Source organism: Muntiacus reevesi, chromosome 20, assembly GCF_963930625.1.
Source record: "Muntiacus reevesi chromosome 20, mMunRee1.1, whole genome shotgun sequence".
NCBI lineage: Eukaryota > Metazoa > Chordata > Mammalia > Artiodactyla > Cervidae > Muntiacus > Muntiacus reevesi.
Genome location: NC_089268.1, coordinates 9,286,321 through 9,301,454, shown reverse-complemented (window position 1 = coordinate 9,301,454; position 15,134 = coordinate 9,286,321). Strand labels below are relative to the sequence as shown.

General features: G+C 48.3%; 1 protein-coding gene across 1 annotated transcript; it reads left to right on the top strand.

Annotated features, from left to right (window-relative positions):
• Nucleotides 1-2,367: 2,367 nt before the first annotated feature.
• TAP2 (transporter 2, ATP binding cassette subfamily B member) lies at nucleotides 2,368-10,327 on the top strand. The gene is made up of 12 exons (XM_065913069.1): nucleotides 2,368-2,529; nucleotides 2,949-3,443; nucleotides 3,533-3,647; nucleotides 4,437-4,567; nucleotides 4,811-5,016; nucleotides 5,447-5,644; nucleotides 6,089-6,217; nucleotides 8,261-8,449; nucleotides 8,562-8,735; nucleotides 8,866-9,025; nucleotides 9,259-9,395; nucleotides 9,609-10,327. The coding sequence occupies exons 2-12, from the start codon at nucleotides 2,957-2,959 to the stop codon at nucleotides 9,837-9,839; spliced, it is 2,157 nt and encodes a 718-aa protein (XP_065769141.1). The 5' UTR covers nucleotides 2,368-2,529; nucleotides 2,949-2,956; the 3' UTR covers nucleotides 9,840-10,327.
• The last annotated feature ends 4,807 nt before the right edge of the window (nucleotides 10,328-15,134 follow it).

Sequence of the window (15,134 nt, the reverse complement as noted above, 5' to 3'; positions counted from 1 at the left end):
ACACGGGTTTGATCCCCGATCTAGGAAGATCTCACGTGTCTCGGAGCAATTAAGCCCGAGTGCTGCAGCCACTGAGCCTGCAGCTTAGAGCCTGGAGCCAAACTGCTGAGCCCGAGAGCCACAACTACCGAAGCCCTCCTGCCCTAGAGCCTGGGCTTGGCAACAAGAGAAGCCACTGCAATGAGAAGCCCACGCAAGTAACTAGAGAGTACCCCCACTCACCACAACTAGAGAGAAACCTGAGCAGCAACAAAGACTCAGCACAGCAAAAAATAAACAAAAAATAAAATTATATTAAAAAAAGAGAAAGGGGTGGACCTTGGAATTCTTGAGCCCCTGGAGGTCTGGCCAACCCCCCAACATGTAATGAAATTCTATGACTCGCAAGGTAAAAGAAGTAGCATTATAAAAAGGTTAAAGTAAAACCAGAGCTGTATTTTTGCATACAAACTCATGTTGATATCAGTCTGTGGCTTGGAATTATAATCAGGAGCCCCTGAAACTGCAATTTGAAGTCTCACACGTGGGGTGGATGCACCACTCGGGAACTTTTCCTAACTAGGACTCCAGATTTGCTGTTAGCGAGGGACTTCCCAGCTGTTTAAGTCGGAATGTTGGTTAACCCAATTTGGTGATGTATGTGCTGTTTACTTTTCTCAATTGTTTCTATTTCTCTTCTTTTAATGACTGTCTATTGAAATCAGGCCAGATAATCCTCTACTAAATATTAAAATCATCTCACCAGGGATTGAACCATGTCTCCTGGATTAGAAGCGTCCCACTTGATAGCTAGGGAGGTGCCCATTGTGAGATTCTCTGAATTATGTTGGGAGTCCCTTGAACTGCACAATGTCACTTTCCCAGGAGAGATAATCAAGAGAAAAGCCTGTAAGTAGAAAGCAGCTGAGTGTGGAGGGTTTTTTTTTTTTTTTTTTTTTTTTTTTTTAGAGAGAGATCCTTAAAATTCCAGAATGAACAGGATTGGAGAAGTTTAAATAATTTCCTAACTTCAAACCTAAATTTGAAGTGACTCATGGTAATTGTGCCAATAACATTTCAAGAGGGTGGTTTGGAATTCAAGAGGTCCTCCCTTGGGGGACATTTTGAGTCTGGGAGGTAGTTTCAGCCAGAAGAGTTATTTCTGGAATAAACCCAGCTGCATGTTCCACAGATGGGATCTGGGTCTGGTCAGACCTATAGAAACCCGATTACTGAAACTAATCAGTGTTAGAGTAGACCATGAAACAAAGTTCACTTTCCTCATATGATGCAGGCATTCCCCACATAACTGGAGCACAAATTTAAAGGCTTCTGACACGTGCTTGCTCAGGAGCTCTGCTGAGGGAGACATGAAGATGTGGGGTGAGCACCTTCTCAGAGAAGAATCTGCAGGTGGAAACTCACACAGGTCCTGGTGAGAGTGGAGGAGTCAGTCTCCTGTTCCGCAGAGGTCCTGCTTGTTTCTCACTTGGTCTCTGCTCTGCTGTTTTTTTTAACACTGAGATCCCACAACTGGAACTTGGATGGGGGAAAGAGGGCTGTTCTCAAAATAGGCTCAGTTCAGCTCAGTTCAGTTCAGTCACCCAGTCGTGTCTGATTCTTTGCAACCCATGGACTGCAGCATGCCAGGCCTCCCTGTCCATCATCAACTCCCCGAGTTTACTCAAAACCATGTCCATTGAGTCAGTGATGCCATCCAATCATCTCATCCTCTGTCATCCCCTTCTCCTCCCGCCTTCAATCTTTCCCAACATCAGGGTCTTTTCTAATGAGTCAGCTCTTCACATCAGGTGGCCAAAGTATTGGAGTTTCTGCTTCAGCATCAGTCCTTCCAATGAACACCCAGGACTGATCTCCTTTAGGATGGGCTGGCTGGATCTCCTTGCAGTCCAAGGGACTCTCAAGAGTCTTCTCCAACACCACAGTTCAAAAGCATCAATTCTTCTGCGCTCAGCTTTCTTTATAGTCCAACTCTCACATTCATACATGACTACTGGAAAAACCATATTTTTGACTAGGCGGACCTTTGTTGGCAAAGTAATGTCTGTTTTTTAATATGCTGTTAGGTTGGTCATAGCTTTTCTTCCATGGAGCAAGCGTCTTTTAATTTCATGGCTGCATTCACCTCAGAGCGGAGGTAAGAAAATCCAGCGGTTCTTCACTGCAAAGCATCCTAATCCTTGAAACAGCGTCATCTTACTTAATGGCAGTTTTAAGAAGTGCAGTAGTTTCCTACGACAGAGTACTTGTCGCTGAAGGTGGCAGACTCGTCCTGGCACGCGGAGCCGGCCTCGGGCACCGCTCCCGCGGCCCGCGGGTGTCGCGCGCCCCCGGCCGGCCGCCAGGAGCGCAACCAGGCAGCGGCTGCCGAAGCGGAAGCGAAAGCAAAAGCGAAAGCCCAGGAGCCTGGCCGCCCCCGGCTGGCGGAGCCTCGCCCGCTGACAGAGGCGAGACGGAGCGGAGGCCGCGCGAGGGGACCTCAGAGCTCAGCCCTCGGCACGCCAGCAAAGAGCCCGGGAGCCGCCACTGGTGAGCTCGTGCGCGTGGAAACCCGGAACGCTGACATAGGCACAGCCCGCCCGGCGCGCGCGCTGCGCCCCCGCCTCCCGCCCCTTTGGACCGGGGGCCTGGGGAGCGCGGCGGGCATCGTCTGGCCCCTGGGAACTCGGCGACGGCTGGTGGGGCCGGGGTGTGCGGAGGGGGTCTCGGGACGTGTTTTAGAGGACGAGATGGTCAGGTGCAGATGGTCAGGCTTCCCAGCTGCCTCTGTCAGGCCAAATGCCTTGGGTCCTAGGATTGGGGGTGCTCGTGAGACGGGGTACCCAGGGCATCTTTCAGGGCAGCACAGGGTTAAAAAGGGAAAAAAAAGGAAGCCAGCGGACGCTTGGGCAGAGTGGGAATGGGGACAGGGACTGGAAGCCACCTCTGTCCTTCTCTTCTACCCCTAGATCTCGCCATGTGGCGCCCGGACCTGAGACCCTGGGCCTCCCTGCTGCTGGCGGACTTGGCCTTGCTCTGGCTGCTGCAGGGGCCCCTGGGGGCCCTGCTTCCCCGCGGGCTTCCCGGCCTGTGGCTGGAGGGCGCCTTGCGGCTCGGTGGACTTTGGGGGCTGCTGAGGCTGGGAGGGCTGCTGGGGTGTGTGGAAGCGCTGCTGCCCGCCCTCTGCCTGGTGATCCCCCTCTTTCTCTCCCTGCGGGCTCTGGTCCCGGGGGCCTTGAGCGCGCCTCCGGTCAGAGTGGCTGCAGCGCCCTGGGCCTGGCTGCTGCTGGGCTACGGCGCGGTGGGGCTGAGCAGCGCCCTGTGGGCCGTGCTGAGCCCTCCAGGACCCAAGGCCGAGGGGCAGGGCCAGAACAGAGTCTTGATGTGGCGGCTGCTGAAGCTCTCCTGGCCTGACTTGCCTTACCTGGTGGCCGCCTTCTCCTTCCTCTCTCTGGCCGTGTTGGGTGAGTGGGGAGAGGGCGTGGGGATTCGGGGGTTGGGAGGAGGCCCTTTAGCAGCTGCACTCTGACTGTGGTCCTCCTGCCTGTTGCAGGTGAGACCGTGATCCCTTACTATTCTGGCCGTGTGATTGACATCCTGGGGGGCGACTTTGATCCCGATGCCTTTACCAGTGCCATCTTTTTCATGTGTCTCTTCTCTTTTGGGAGGTAGGTGATGAGCCATTTTTTAGCCCCCAGTTTTTACAGGGGACCTCACTTTCTTATTTTCAATCCCCTTTGTGCACAAAGCACAAAATTCTTAAACGAAGAAAAGCCTGAATTTGTTCATTCACTGTTCTATGTCAAGCATCCATCCATTTACTCCTTCATTCGTCACCTGGTTCCAACATCTTCAAAAGTTTATATTGCTTATTACAGTTCAGATACGAGTGAGTGTAGTACAATAGGTGTTTTTGTGTTGAATGGAATGTCTCTCAGTTGCCTCTGAGCATTTTTATCTCCGTGAAGTTCCATTTCTCTTTTCTGACTCTAACCTCTTAGCTCCTGTTTGTTTCCACAGTTAGCCTATTGTCGGGGCTGGGGGGTGGGGGGTGGGGGCGGGGGGATGTTTGTTCATCCTGACCCTCCTTCCCTAACTCATCTTGTCAGTCTTGACAGCGCTTACTCTGAGCCTTGTCACCTTTCTTTCCAGCATCTTTGCTCTTTTCCACTGTATTTTCTTTCCCTTTTGTTTTTCAACACAGCCAGGAATCTGCTGTCTACAAACGAACTAACTACTTGGTAGGGTTGGGACTAGGATGAGGTTCACCGGGTCCTCTTTTTTCCTTCCTCTGTTGATTCCTGCCCCTCATGTCTCTTATTTGTTTCTCTTCTGCTCTCTTGATATACTGCCCGCAACTTTGTACTTCTTTTTCTTCTGTGCTTTTTCTTCTCCTTCCCTCCCCCTTCCTCTTTGCATCTCTCTCCCCTTCATCCTCCAACCCTCTCTCCCCACAGCTCACTGTGTGCAGGTTGCCGAGGAAGCATCTTCCTCTTCACCATGTCCAGAATCAACCTGCGGATCCGGGAGATGCTTTTCTCCTCCCTCCTACGCCAGGACCTCCCTTTCTTCCAAGAGACTAAGACAGGTAAGGCCGGGGGTGCAGGTCTGGGGTCCCCCTGCATGTTCCTTGCCCATCTGCTGCCGCCTATCTGCACCCAACCGGTTCTGCCTGCATCCTTGGTGCCAGGACTGGGAGCTGTTTTTCTCTCTTTGGGGACCTGTCTCTCTGTAAGGAGGGAGGGCTCCGTGAGATCGGGAGGTCAGGAGGGAGTTTCTGGGGGTTCTGCATTACAACACGTGGTTTCCTTTCCTGCTCTGTCCTGCCCAGGGGAGCTGAATTCCCGGCTGAGCTCAGATACCAAACTGATGAGTTCTTGGCTTCCTTTGAACACCAATGTGATGTCTCGAAGCCTGGTGAAAGTGCTGGGACTTTACAGCTTCATGCTCAAGCTGTCACCTCGACTCACCTTCCTCTCTCTGTTCGAGGTGCCTCTCATGATAGCGGCTGAAAAGGTGTACAATGCCCGCCATCAGGTATGTGCGGATGCTGGGGAGTCCCCAGGGAAGATCACACCCCAGGGACTTTATGCGAACCTGTGTGTTTTTGGGAGAGGGAGAGCTTTTCAGATGTTGAATGTGGTTCCCTGTGCTATACAGTAAATCCTTGTTGCTTATCTATTTTGTGTCAGTGATTTATATCTGTTAACCTCAAACTCCAAATGTATCCCCTCCTCCACGTTTGGTAACCATAAGATTTTTTTTTTTTTTTAATGTCTACCTGTCTGTTTCTGTTTTGTGTACAGATTCACTTGTATTTTTTTTAGATTGCACATATAAACAACATCATATAATATTTGTTTTTCTCTGTCTTACTTCCCTTAGCATGAAGGGACTGGAGTGGGGTGTGTGGGTTGGCTGTCTTCTGCCAAATCAGCCCACTCCATCCTTGACCCCACTGTTCCAGGCAGTCCTTTGGGAGATCCAGGATGCTATGGCGAAAGCTGGGCAGGTGGTACGGGAGTCTGTTGGAGGGCTGCAGACCGTGCGCAGTTTTGGAGCCGAGGAGCAAGAGGTCCGTCGCTATAAGGAGGCCCTTGAACGATGCCGGCAGCTGTGGTGGCGACGGGACCTGGAACGGGCCCTCTATCTGCTCTTAAGGAGGGTGAGGAAGCTGAGGGCTGGAGGAAGGGTGCACGTGGGGGCTGGTCTTGGGGGTCCTTGGGGTTCCTGATGCCTTTGCCAGTGCCATCTTTTTCATGTGTCTCTTCTCTGTTGGGAGGTAGGTGATGAGCCATTTGTTAGCCCCCAGTTTTTCCGGGGGACCTCACTCTCCTGTTTTCAATCCCCTTTGTGCACGAAGCACAAAATACTTAAACGAAGAAAAGTCTGCATTTGTTCCTTCACCATTCTGTGTCAAGCATCCATCCATTTATTCCTTCATTCGCCACCTGGCTCCAACATCTTCAAAGTTTATATTATTTATTGTAGTTAGAGTCGAGTGAATGTAGTGTAATAGGTGTTTTTGTGTCGGATGGAATGTCTCATCGTAGGGGCAGGGAGGTCAAAGAGTGGAAGGTCCTCAGGCTCCCCTTTCTTCTCCCTCCAGATGCTGCACTTGGCGATGCAGGTGCTCTTGCTGAACTGTGCGCTGCAGCAGATCCTGGCCGGGGACCTCACCCGTGGCGGGCTCCTCTCCTTCCTGCTCTACCAGGAGGACGTGGGCAACTACATGCAAGTGAGTCGGGAGCTGTGCGTGCTCTCATTTTCCTCCTTTGGCTTCTATTTGTTCCCCTTAAAAAAACAAACGGAAATAACCCCAACTCATTGTCACTTAATATTTCAAATGTGGGTTAAAAAGAGAGGAAAATGATAAATCTATAAACGCGAACCTCCTTGTACTCAGCATCTGTTTTTTTTTTTTTTTTACTTTTTTTGTTTAACTTTTTAAAGACAACTTTTTACTTTATATTGGTATCTAGCCGATCAACAATGTTATGACAATTTCAGGTGTCCAGCAAAGTGAATCAGTTATGCATATATATATATCCATATACGCATATATATATGTCCATATATATATATATCCCCTCTTTTTCAGATTCTTTTCACATGTAGGTCATTACAGAGTTTTGAGTACAATTCCCTGTGCTATACAGTAGGTCCTTATTAGTTATCTATTTTATATGTAATTGTGTGTGTATATCAGAGGATATAGACTATAGCTCTCTGTGCTATACAAGGGGACCTTGTTTTTTATCTCCTAGCATCTAACAGTTATCAACTCATGGCCAATCTTATCTCATCTGTACCACCCACTGACTTCTCCCCTCCCATATTACTTCGAATCAAAGCCAAGATATGGTTTCATCTGTAAATATGTTTCTCTAAATGTAAACATTACAAATACATAACCACAAAGCCATGATCATACCAAAAAAATTAACAATAACCTCACCAAATACAGAGGTCAAATTTCCACATGTTTCATAGAGGTATGTATTATACTGATGTCTTTTTTTCTCTCTCATATACACCTGTGGTGGCAACAATCAATAAAGCTTAGTGTCACGATCTATTAAATTATTCAGGGTTGCAAAAATGGTGACACTCTGCCGTTCCTTCATTTATTAGCCAGGATGCATCTCTCGAGGGAGATGTCTTCTCTTGTGCTGATAAGCTGCTGGGTGGTATAGTTTGATTAGGAAAGGCAGAATGAGCGTTTAGTTCTTTCCCTATAGATGTGTGCTCAGTTGCTCAGTCCTGTCCGATTCTTTGCAACCGCATGGACTGTAGCCCACCAGGCTCCTCTGCCCATAAGATATTAAGACAAGAATACTGGAGTGGGTTGCCTTGCCCTCCTCCAGGGATTCTTCCGGACTAGGCATTGAACCTTTGCCTCCTACATTGGCAGGCAGATTCTTTACCACTGAGCCTCCTGGGACACCCTCCTTATATATACCAGTTTTGGAAAGTAATTAGTTACTGCATCTTGGGCTTTAGTTTATAATTTTGTAAACATCTCTGACGTGTGGAGAGCTGTGTGAGGCAGTCTGGTGGCTGCAAAGATGAGGCAGCACAGTGCTTGCATTTAAGGAGTCACTGTCTCACCAGGCTAGACAGCTGTGTACAAGTAACACAGCACAGTAGCTGGAAAGGTCTAGAGATGAAGGTGACACTGGATGGGAGGAGTAAAGATGTCTCCATCCTTTATGTTACAAATTGGAATAATGGGGTATTGGTGCCCATTTTAAGTTGAGTCAAATTGCACATTTATTCCGGATTGTCCAGTGGTTAGGATTCTGTGCTTCCATTGCAGGGTGCATGGGTTTGATCCCTGGTGGGGCAACTAGGGTCCCACTTGCCACCTGGGGCAGCCAAAATTTTTTGTAAAAAAAAATTTTTTTAAATACTCTTATACTAGTTATCTCATATGGAAGCCATCTGCCTCATTATTCAGGAAAGCGAAAGTGTTAGTTGCTCAGTTGCATCCCAGTCTTCAACCTCATGGACTATAGCCTGCCAGGCTCCTCTGTCCATGGAATTCTCCAGGCAAGAATACTGGAGTGGGTTGCCAGTCCTTTCTCCAGTAAAAAAATCTTTTCTAAGAAAGTTTTTTTTTTTTTTTTTAAATCCTTAAAAATTAAAGGTGGTGATCTTTTTGGGACAAGGGGAGAAGCCCAGCTGGGGTGGAGTGTGGCGGGCCTGTGTGACAAGCTGAGAAACTCGTTCGTGGTGCAGCTGCCTTTGCTTAGCTGAACCCTGCCCTCCTGTTTTGCAGACCCTGGTGTACATATTTGGGGACATGCTGAGCAACGTGGGAGCAGCCGAGAAGGTGTTTCGCTACCTGGACCGAAAGCCAGATCTGCCTCCACCGGGGACTCTGGCCCCATCGACTCTGCAGGGCTTGGTGAATTTCCAGAACGTCTCCTTTGTGTATCCCAGTCGCCCTGACCAGCCTGCGCTCCAGGTGCCCGATGGGGGGAGACTGGGGCCCTGACTCCCTGCTTGGATGATCGGCCTCGAGGAGAGGGGAAGTCAGGAGAAGGGGCAGGCCTCTGACTCTTCCCCGGCTGTTCTAGGATCTGACGTTCACCCTGAGTCCTGGGCAGATGACGGCGCTGGTGGGGCCCAACGGGTCTGGGAAGAGCACGGTGGCCGCGCTGCTGCAGAATCTGTACCAGCCCACCGAGGGCCAGGTGCTGCTGGACGGGGCGCCGGTCTCCGAGTATGAGCACCTCTACCTACACCGTCAGGTGGGGAGGACGGCCGGGGTGGGCAGAGGGCAGGGGAGGGGCGTGGGGCGGGGACCCAAGGGGAGAAGGAAGCGCGGGTCCCTGCCGCGGCGGTTTCCGCAAGCCCTCTGCTCCTGTCGCCTCCGCCCAGGTGGTCTTGGTCGGGCAGGAGCCCGTGCTGTTCTCGGGCTCGGTGAGGGACAACATCACCTACGGCCTGAAGGGCTGCAGCGACGAGAAGGTGCTGGCGGCGGCCCGCGCGGCCCGCGCGGAGGAGTTCATCCGCGAGCTGGAGCTCGGGCTCGATACAGGTACCCGCGGCCCCGGCGCTCGCCCCCGGCGCCCGCGAACTGCGCGCTGTGGACGCCTGAGCCCCTCGGGAGCCCGCGTTCCCTGAGAACCGGCCGCCGCGGAGGTCCCCCCCACCCCCGTCCACGGCGCTCGTCCTCCGCAGCGGGGCCTGGGGAAGTCCCAGCCGCGCTTGTGAAGGGGCCCTTGTCTGGGCCCCTGTCTCTGATGGGAGGGGGTTTCTCGTTCTCCTCAGAGGTGGGGGAGAAAGGCAGCCAGCTGGCGGTGGGGCAGAAGCAACGTCTGGCCATCGCCCGGGCCCTCGTGCGGGACCCCCGCGTCCTCATCCTGGATGAAGCCACCAGTGCCCTGGACGTGGAGTGTGAGCAGGCGGTGAGTGCGCGGCGGCGGGACCCTCGTGGGGCCGGGGCGCGCGGGGGCCTCCCGATCCTCTGAGGCTGCCTGACCCCGCGGAGGGAGGAGGGCGGCCGACCTTGCCCCGTGCTACCTTCTCGTGGCTCACGCCTCTTCCCCCTAAGCCCTGGGCCCCGGGCGTCCCGCCCCTTCTTATCTGGCACCCGGGGCATCGCGATCCTCCCCCTTCAGCTGCAGGACTGGCGAGCGCACGGGGCCCGCACGGTGCTGGTGATCGCCCACAGGCTGCAGACGGTTCAGAGCGCCGACCAGGTCCTGGTGCTGAGGCAGGGCCGGCTGCAGGGCCCCGAGCAGCTCGTGGACGGGCAGGACCTCTACTCCTGGCTGGTGCAGCAGAACCAGAGCGTGGAGACCCCAGACACGCCCGGCCCTGCCCAGGGCCACCTCAGCGCCCCGGAGTAGCTCCTGCCTTGGGTTTTCCTGGCTGGTTGTTTTTGGAGCTGGATTTAGACCGTGGGTACTTCTGCTGAGGCCGTGGGAGGGCGGGGGACCCGTGGTATCTGTCTGCATCCAGGAACCTGAGTTACTTGACGAACAGAGCTTTGCCTGGTGCAGAGTACTGTATTGTGGCATCTTGAATATATTTAAAACTATTTTTTCTTACATAAATAGCATACATTTGTATAGTAAATTTAGACAATAGAGACAGGTAAGAAGGGGAAAAGTAAAATTATGCACTGTTTCATGTCCCAGAGATAATCTCCATGACTATTTTGCTGGCTGTCTTATCAGTCTTTGGATTTTCTTTGAGATACATAAATATTCATGAGTTTCCCCTTCCCTGTATTTTTCTCAGTTCCCACCAGGGTCTAATATTTTGGGGACCACTAGGATATGGAGGAGCAGAGCACTGTTCCCTAATTAACAATATTAATAAAACTTTGATAACAGCTACTGTGTACAGTGTTTTAATATGTGTAGGAAATATGCCAAGTCTTTTCCGTGTCTCATCATTTTTAAGCCTTATCCTCAACCCTTTGAGGTTGTTTACCCTTATCCCCATTGTGTGTATGAGAAAACTGAGTCTCAAAGAGATTAAAGGACTTTCCCAAGGTTGCACAGTGCTGGAATTGGACTCGGAATCCAGGTCTGACCCCAGAGTCCACACTCTCAACCAATTATATTGGTTGTATATATATATAACACAAGATATATTATATCTTGTGTTATAGTCTACTGTATAATCAGATCTCATAAAGCTCTTTCACTTATAGTTGTGAACAGTTCTGAATCCCTTATCTTCTCTCTAATCCCATTGTTACAACTTTCATTCATTGTGTTGTGAAAGTGAAAGTGTTAGTCACTCAGTCATGTCTGACTCTTCGCGACCCCATGGACTGTAGCCCACCAGGCTCATCTGTCCATGGGATTCTCCAGGCAAGAATACTGGAGTGGGTGTCCATTCCCTTCTCCAGGGGTTTTTCCTGATCCAGGGATTGAACCTGGGTCTCCTGCATCACAGGCAGATTTTTTTACCATCTGAGCCACCAGGGAATGATCTCATGTCCAAAGATGTTCCCCTACTATTTGTTCGTCTCTTCCAGACATTGTTAATGAAGTCATTTTTCTTTCTAGGGGACAAGTAAAGCAGTATCACTCCTTCCTGTGTCCCTTCTCTTTTCTGCGTTGATATTTCTTCCCCAGAAACACAGCTTATCTAGCCCATTTCTCTCTGCTTTTCCTTTTGGAAAGGATGTTCCATCCATGACAAAATTCCTGCCCTCCTGATACCTTTGTGCCCCTGTATATGGCGCGCCCTGCCATTCCCTAAATAGCTCTCCCTGTTAGGCCCTAGTTCTTTAAGATTCACCTCAGGATTTAAGTCTCTCAGGAATCCTTCTCTTATCGTCTCACGCACGTCTCTTATCCTTTCCACGCGCTCCTGCTGCTCTGCTCTGGGGGCTCACCTCTCTCACTGTCCCTATTAAATTCTCCACTCCCACCATCGACCTCTGTCCTGAAACTAGACCATGAGCCCCTGCAGGGGAGGCCATCTGTCTTATTAAGCTTTATGTCTACTGCCTGGCAGAGGGCTCCATTCACACTGAATGATAAATAACTGTTTTGGGTAAGTGAATAAATCTCCTTCCTCTACTGTCCTCCATCTCAGTATTCCTTACACCCACAAATCACTGACATTCCAAAGCTGTACAGTCACTGCTTCCTGGAAGGTCTTACATTTGCTCTTTTTTAGAAAATGGAAACTTTCACTTTCCCAGAAGCAGCAGGTACTTCCCAGACTAGCACTGAACTCATCAGAACTTTTGTTGTTTTGGATTTGTTTCTGCCTGGCAACTGTTGGGATCAGGGTGAGGCCAGAGTAAATAACTTCCTATGCGTGTGAACTTTACCTCATCTGTGGTAGTCCTGCTGCTCCACACCTGTTTATTGTTCAAATTTCACTGGGGGCGAAACAAGCATTGGGAGAGAGAGAAAGTGAAAGTGAAAGTCGCTCAGTCCTGTCTGAGACTCTACGACCCCAGGGACTGTATAGTCCATGAAATTCTCCAGGCCAGAATACTGGAGTGGGTAGCCTTTCAAATTTCACCGAAGGCAAAATAAGCATCCGGAGAGAGAGAAGCCTGGCCTGATTCTTTCCCCTCCCCACCAAGTGTTCTTCCTCCATCTGTAAAATAGGAATAATAAGTTCTGTATCCTCTACCTTGTGGGAACTATAGTCTTCACGGAGAAAACGATCTATTAAAATTCTTTGGTAACCTCAGTATAATTACACCCATGGATTCATAATACCTAAAACTTGAAAGACATCTTAAAAATAGTATAGCTGTCAAACCTTTTATAGATAGGGAAAGGGGCCTGAAATCACAGAGCCCATCAGTCAGAGAGCTGGGAGGGAAACTCAGGCACCCGGATGGGCAGAACAGGAAGGTGCAGCAGACCCTAGGATCATAGGGGATCATGAAAATGTGTTATCCTTGAGGGACAGTCCCAGGTAAGACTTACTTCAGAGACACAGAAAAACATTCCCCGACAGTATATTCAACAAACTCCTACAAGTGCGGTCTGCCTGGTAACCACAGGCATTAGTAATTCTGATTTGTCCAGAGTTCCAGTTATTACTTTTTTTAATTAGTTATTTTTTGGCTGTGCTGGGTTTTGGTTGATGCTTGAGGGCTTCCTCTAGTTGTGGTGAGTGGGGACCACTCTAGTTGTGGTGCAAGGGCTTCTGATGCGGTGGTTTCTCTTGTTGCAGCGCACAGCCTTTAGGGCACTTGGCTTCAGTAGCTGTGGTATGCAGTTGCCCCACAGCATGTGGGATCTTCCCAGACCAGGGAACGAACCTGCAACCCTGCAGTGGCAGGTGGATTCTTAACCACTGGACCACCAGGACAGTCCAGTTCTAGTTCTTTTCATTTTCCCCTCCCACTGCCCATCCCCGTTTGACTCCCACCCCTTAAATTCCCCATCTTCTCGTCACTTACCTTCAGAGTCTTTCCGCTCAGCCATCTGCTGCTCTTTCTGAAGTAAGATATGAATGGCGAAGAGGAAACAGGAGACTCTCAGATTCCTGTGGGTCCCCAAACAAGCTCCCACCCTGCCTGCCCTGCCCAATGTGGGAACAACACTGACCTTCAAGTCTTTTATGCCCCAGTTGAGTGGGCCAGCCACTTGCCTCTGAATGGCAGTGGGGCCTCAGAAGGAAGTGTGGAACTGTCAGAATCTGCAGAGGAAGGACTAGGGGGAAGGGAAAACAAAGATCTTCCCTGTTTTGGGTGCTGAGTGAGAGGAACATCCATTTACTTGAATCCAGTGCCATCTGTTGGTCCTGGGAAATACTGAGTTTCAAGGACTTTTATGAATTACGATATTCAGTGTCAATAATAAGTATTCATGGAGTGCTTTCTCTGTGCTCCTGCTGTGCTAAGAACCTGCCGTATCTTACTCCACCTTTAAGGGAAACTTCTGTGGCATGTGTTGCTTTCCCAATTGTAAGAATGAGAAATGGAGACTGAGAAACATTTGCTCACTTGCCTGGGACGCAGAGCTAGGTCAAGGTGGACTTTGCCCAACTTCACATGTTTAGAACATATTTAAGAATACAAAGGTATACACAACGACAACTGAAGAGGAAGGGAGAGAATATAAGGTAGTTCTCGGATGTTTATAGTAGAAAACTAATAGAAACTATCTAAAGAAGGGAGAAACTAACTGCATTATATAAAGATAAAATCAAGATAATGTCAACATAAACAGCTTCCCAAAAATCTGAAAGACTGCAATTTAGAAAAACACTAAAAGATATAGTGAAAGATTTTAAAAATGCAATACTCATATAAACATATTTAATAGAAAATAATAATCTCCAAACTGTATTGAATCCATCTGCCATATTAATAATTGTAAAAGGACTTAACTCATTAAAATATTAAAGTTAAAAATATTTTCAGATTAGATTAAAGGAAAAACTCTGCTGTTTGCAATACAAAAGATATGCTTAAAAATACAGTGACTCAAAAAGATTCTTTTTTTTTTCACTTTTAAATTTTAATTTTTTGGCCACTTCATGTAGCATGTGGATCTTAGTTCCCTGGCCAGAGATCAAACCCACTCCTCTTGCAGTGAAAGCATGGAATCTTAACTACTGGATTGATAGGGAAGTCCTGAAAGATTCATTCATTTATTCAACAAATCAAATGATAGACAAAGGCATAAAATAAGTGAATGTAAACCTAAAGAAAGCAGAGGTCAATCTTATTATTAAACAAGGTGACATTCAGATCCATCTCTCCAAATTGATTGAGATAAGAAGGCACTTTATAATGGAATGTGTAAAATTAAAAATGGATATCTAAGAGATATGTAAGTTCCAAATAGCATATAAGTAACCATCACAGAGCAGAAATTAAGGAAGATACTAGGGAACTATTCAGAAAGGTAGTAATAGGTGATTTTAGTTCACTTTTCTTAGGACTAGAGAAATCAAGTAGATAAAAGTTATGAACACAGAAGATGCTGCTAACTTAGTCAAAAGTTAGATCTGATGGATCTATATTGACATCTTCTCACTGAAAACTGGGAACACAATTTTTCAAGTTTCAACAAAGTATTAATGAAAATGGACCACACACTCTGGCACAATCAACTTCAGTAATTTCCCCCCAAAAGTAGGAATGATATAGATACAATTCTCCGACTATAGTGGAACAAACTAGATAATAATAATAAGGTCGGAAAAGATAAATGCCCTTCCACATGGAAACTTAAGGAAACAGTCTTTCTCTTGGACCAGAGAGTGAGAAAGCAAAAAGTGAAAAATTTCTAGAAAAATGACAATTGAAAATCACACATCAAAACTTTTAGAATATGGCTAAAGCAGTGTTCAGAGGAGAATTCATCACCTTAATTACTTACATCAATAAAAGGAAAGAATGAAATGAAGTGAATTAAGTGAAAAGGAAACAAAATAAATGGAAACAATCGAAGTGTCTATTGGTAGATGAATGGATCAAGAAGATGTGGTATATACATATGATGGAAAATTACTCAGTCATAAAAAAATAAAATCATGCCATTAGCAACAACATAGATTGGCCTAGTCGGTATCACACTAAGGCAAAATAAGTCAGAGAAAGACATACACTGTATGGTTTCACTTACATGTGGAATCTGAAAAACAAGTGAACAAGCAAAAAGCAGAAAGACAGGTAGTACAGAGTGGTTGCCAAAGGGGACGGG

Excerpts from the sequence above, each read along its gene's own strand:
- TAP2 (XM_065913069.1), top strand. The coding sequence starts at position 2,957 with ATGTGGCGCCCGGACCTGAGACCCTGGGCCTCCCTGCTGCTGGCGGAC. Across the intron at positions 3,444-3,532 it reads CCTCTCTCTGGCCGTGTTGG|GTGAGACCGTGATCCCTTAC; the intron begins GTGAGTGGGGAG and ends TGCCTGTTGCAG. Across the intron at positions 3,648-4,436 it reads TGTCTCTTCTCTTTTGGGAG|CTCACTGTGTGCAGGTTGCC; the intron begins GTAGGTGATGAG and ends CTCTCCCCACAG.